The sequence below is a fragment of the Emiliania huxleyi genome (assembly GCF_000372725.1).
Source record: "Emiliania huxleyi CCMP1516 unplaced genomic scaffold EMIHUscaffold_1021, whole genome shotgun sequence".
NCBI lineage: Eukaryota > Haptophyta > Isochrysidales > Noelaerhabdaceae > Emiliania > Emiliania huxleyi.
In genome coordinates this window covers 11,823-16,196 of record NW_005202298.1, presented here as the reverse complement: position 1 = coordinate 16,196, position 4,374 = coordinate 11,823, and the positions used below count along the sequence as shown (strand labels likewise).

Here is a 4,374-nt window from a genome sequence, read left to right as displayed (position 1 = left end):
GGGGCCGAGGACCTGTCCGAGCCGGCCCGCACGAGGGCGGCTGCACGGGTGCAGCTGTGAACGGCGCCTCTTCACAGGGGTCGGCTGTGAACAGGTCCGCACGTGGGCGGCTGCGCGGGCCGGGCCGGGGGGCGGCGGCGGCGGCCCGAGCTGCGGCAGCGCGAGCTTCAGCAGTCCGGCGGCGGGCCGCGAGGCGCCGGAGGGGATGGGGGCGACGCGGGCGGGCGAGCTGGAGCTGCGGCTGGGAGGGCAGCCCCTCTGCTGCCTGCAGGGGCGGCATGTGGGTGACGCGTCCATGACGTGTCCCGTGACGCGTGCGACAGGCAGTACCTCTTCACGCACGACGGCGACTGCGAGCACGCCATCGTCTTCGAGTGGCGCGGCCTCGCCTCCGAGCGTGAGCAAAGGGCGGCGGGCACTCCCTGCCCCCGGAAGCTTCTCGGACTTGTCCTCTAGGTGCGGCCTCGCCTCCGAGCGGGACGAGCTGCGGCCCGAGCGGTACCCGCTGCTCTGCTACCGCTCAAAGGACGCGACGGAGCGCTGCTCCGTCTGCAACCTCGCCGCGACGCACGAGGTCGCCGGCTGCGCGACCGCAGACACCTTCCCGCTCTACCTGTGCAAGGACTGCCGCTCAGAGTACTTTTTCGACGCGAAGGGCTACTTGCGCCCCTCGATGGCGGGCTTCAGCGAGTGGCCGCTGCACCAGCGGCCTACGCTCGCGCTCGGCGGCGACGGCGGCGACGAGCCAGAGACGGGGCCCGTGCTCGCCGAGGCGGTGGCCGAGTGACGGCGGGAAACCACAGAGTCCACAGAGTGTGCAGAGCCGTACGATGGTGGTATAGTTATTAGTGGTGTACTAGAGAGTATAGAAGCCGAGTGTGCCGCAAAAGCCAAAACATAGCAGTGACAGCACTCCACAGCCTCGAGCCTGTCCACAGGCACAGCACCGAGCAGTCTCTCCCGGGCGCCGGGACCCGGAGGTCGGCCCCCGCCCCCGCCCGCGCCCCCCCCCCCTCTTCTCTCTCACGTCTCAGACCTCTCTCAGCTCCGCTCAGGATTCAGTGTCTGAGACTTAGGCATCTTCCACAACTTTTGTAGTAGAGCACAATGGCACCCTTGGATCAAGTGGATCACGTCATTACTACACGGCACGGACTCGCTCACCTGAGACTGACACACAGGTACACCAGAAAGACCCGGGGGCTGGCGCACCGTCGAGGCTCCGGCGTTTAGTGCGCCAACGCCCACCACAGCTGGAAAAGGAATAGCGCGAGCTCAAAGCCAGCTGTGGACACGTCCCCGTCGTTTCAAGCTCGGCCGGCCCTCCCCTCGCGAAACGAACATCTACAGCCATGGGCGGTGGGGCGAGCAAGGCGAAGAAGCAAGCCAGTCCGGCCAAGGCGCCGGCGCCGGCGGCGCCAAAAGAGACCAAGGAGGTGGCCGAGTCGCCCGCTGTTGCACCCGACGTCACGAGCACTCCAGCCGCGTCGGAGGTGGTGCCCGAGGCTTCCGCGGCGGCGGCCAATGCCGGCACGAGCTCCAAGATTGAGGAGCTCACCGCCCAGGCCAAGGTGGCGGCCGAGGCCAACCCCGACAACCTGTGCGCAAAGACGCTGCTCGAGGCCGAGGTGCAGACGTGGATGGCCACGCTGCCCGCGGCCAAGCTCGACGAGCTCGCGCTGTGCGCAAAGTCGGGCCTCGACAACCACGACTCGGGCCTCGGCTGCTACGCCGTCGACCCAGCCAACTACGATGAGCTCGCGCCCTTCTTTGACCGCGTCTGCGAGGGCTACCACCACGGCGGCGGCAAGGTGCACACCACCAACTGGTCGCTCGACGGCGTCGAGGGCCTCCCGGAGGACGGCCAGCTCGACCTGCAAAAGCTCGGGCTGGGCAAGGAGCTCTCGATGCGCGTGCGCGTCGGGCGCAACCTGACCGCCTTCCCACTGCCGGGCCTGATGACCAAGGCCGACCGCGTCAACTTCGAGAAGACGATGCTCAAGGCCTTCGACGTGCTCAAGGCCAACCCCGACTATGGCGGCAACGTCTTCAGCATGACGCCCAACGACGTATGGAGCGAGGTGACGGGCGAGGCGGAGAACCCGAACCTCATCTCGGCGGACAAGTACCAGGAGCTGGTCGATGCGCACGTCATGTTCAAGGACATGGCCGCCGACCCATACCTCGCCTCCGCCGGCATCGCGTCGGACTGGCCGTGCGGGCGGGGCTGCTACCAGTCGGCCGACGGCGGGTTCATCATCTGGTTCGGCGAGGAGGACCAGCTGCGCATCATGTGCATGGCCAAGGGCTTCGTGCTCAACACCGTCTTCGACCGGCTGCACACCGCGCTCCAGGCCGTCGAGGCGATCGACGGCATCGCCTTCGCCACGTCGACCAAGTACGGCTACGTGACGTCGTGCCCGTCCAACCTGGGCACGGGGATGCGCGCCTCGGTGCACGTGGCGGTGCCCAACCTGACCTCGGACGGCACCGACGCCAAGGCCAAGGCGGCGGCCAAGCCACTCGGCCTGTCGGTGCGCGGCATGGGAGGCGAGCACACGCCGATCGGCAAGGACGGCACGATCGACCTGTCGCCGAGCAGCCGTCTCTTCATCACCGAGGCGGAGATCGTGACCAAGCTGTACAACGGCATCAAGCTGCTGCTGGAGAAGGAGGCGGAGGCCATGCCGCAGGGAGAGCCTGCCCCCGAGGCTTCCGCGGCGGCGGCCAATGCCGGCACGAGCTCCAAGATTGAGGAGCTCACCGCCCAGGCCAAGGTGGCGGCCGAGGCCAACCCCGACAACCTGTGCGCAAAGACGCTGCTCGAGGCCGAGGTGCAGACGTGGATGGCCACGCTGCCCGCGGCCAAGCTCGACGAGCTCGCGCTGTGCGCAAAGTCGGGCCTCGACAACCACGACTCGGGCCTCGGCTGCTACGCCGTCGACCCAGCCAACTACGATGAGCTCGCGCCCTTCTTTGACCGCGTCTGCGAGGGCTACCACCACGGCGGCGGCAAGGTGCACACCACCAACTGGTCGCTCGACGGCGTCGAGGGCCTCCCGGAGGACGGCCAGCTCGACCTGCAAAAGCTCGGGCTGGGCAAGGAGCTCTCGATGCGCGTGCGCGTCGGGCGCAACCTGACCGCCTTCCCACTGCCGGGCCTGATGACCAAGGCCGACCGCGTCAACTTCGAGAAGACGATGCTCAAGGCCTTCGACGTGCTCAAGGCCAACCCCGACTATGGCGGCAACGTCTTCAGCATGACGCCCAACGACGTGTGGAGCGAGGTGACGGGCGAGGCGGAGAACCCGAACCTCATCTCGGCGGACAAGTACCAGGAGCTGGTCGATGCGCACGTCATGTTCAAGGACATGGCCGCCGACCCATACCTCGCCTCCGCCGGCATCGCGTCGGACTGGCCGTGCGGGCGGGGCTGCTACCAGTCGGCCGACGGCGGGTTCATCATCTGGTTCGGCGAGGAGGACCAGCTGCGCATCATGTGCATGGCCAAGGGCTTCGTGCTCAACACCGTCTTCGACCGGCTGCACACCGCGCTCCAGGCCGTCGAGGCGATCGACGGCATCGCCTTCGCCACGTCGACCAAGTACGGCTACGTGACGTCGTGCCCGTCCAACCTGGGCACGGGGATGCGCGCCTCGGTGCACGTGGCGGTGCCCAACCTGACCTCGGACGGCACCGACGCCAAGGCCAAGGCGGCGGCCAAGCCACTCGGCCTGTCGGTGCGCGGCATGGGAGGCGAGCACACGCCGATCGGCAAGGACGGCACGATCGACCTGTCGCCGAGCAGCCGTCTCTTCATCACCGAGGCGGAGATCGTGACCAAGCTGTACAACGGCATCAAGCTGCTGCTGGAGAAGGAGGCGGAGGCCATGCCGCAGGGAGAGCCTGCCCCCGAGGCTTCCGCGGCGGCGGCCAATGCCGGCACGAGCTCCAAGATTGAGGAGCTCACCGCCCAGGCCAAGGTGGCGGCCGAGGCCAACCCCGACAACCTGTGCGCAAAGACGCTGCTCGAGGCCGAGGTGCAGACGTGGATGGCCACGCTGCCCGCGGCCAAGCTCGACGAGCTCGCGCTGTGCGCAAAGTCGGGCCTCGACAACCACGACTCGGGCCTCGGCTGCTACGCCGTCGACCCAGCCAACTACGATGAGCTCGCGCCCTTCTTTGACCGCGTCTGCGAGGGCTACCACCACGGCGGCGGCAAGGTGCACACCACCAACTGGTCGCTCGACGGCGTCGAGGGCCTCCCGGAGGACGGCCAGCTCGACCTGCAAAAGCTCGGGCTGGGCAAGGAGCTCTCGATGCGCGTGCGCGTCGGGCGCAACCTGACCGCCTTCCCACTGCCGGGCCTGATGA

At 68.1% G+C, this 4,374-nt stretch overlaps 2 protein-coding genes across 2 annotated transcripts; both read left to right on the top strand.

Annotated features, from left to right (window-relative positions):
• Nucleotides 1-295: 295 nt before the first annotated feature.
• On the top strand, nucleotides 296-787 carry EMIHUDRAFT_251000 (hypothetical protein; the record flags this gene model as incomplete). The annotated part of the gene is made up of 3 exons (XM_005793188.1): nucleotides 296-300; nucleotides 324-374; nucleotides 457-787. 3 exons carry the CDS (start codon nucleotides 296-298, stop codon nucleotides 785-787), a joined length of 387 nt encoding a protein of 128 aa, XP_005793245.1.
• A 2,059-nt stretch (nucleotides 788-2,846) lies between these two features.
• On the top strand, nucleotides 2,847-3,881 carry EMIHUDRAFT_77619 (hypothetical protein; the record flags this gene model as incomplete). Its single annotated transcript, XM_005793187.1, has 1 exon — nucleotides 2,847-3,881. A coding segment is annotated over one exon (1,035 nt), but the record flags the coding sequence as incomplete, so codon positions are not given.
• Between the last annotated feature and the right edge of the window lie 493 nt (nucleotides 3,882-4,374).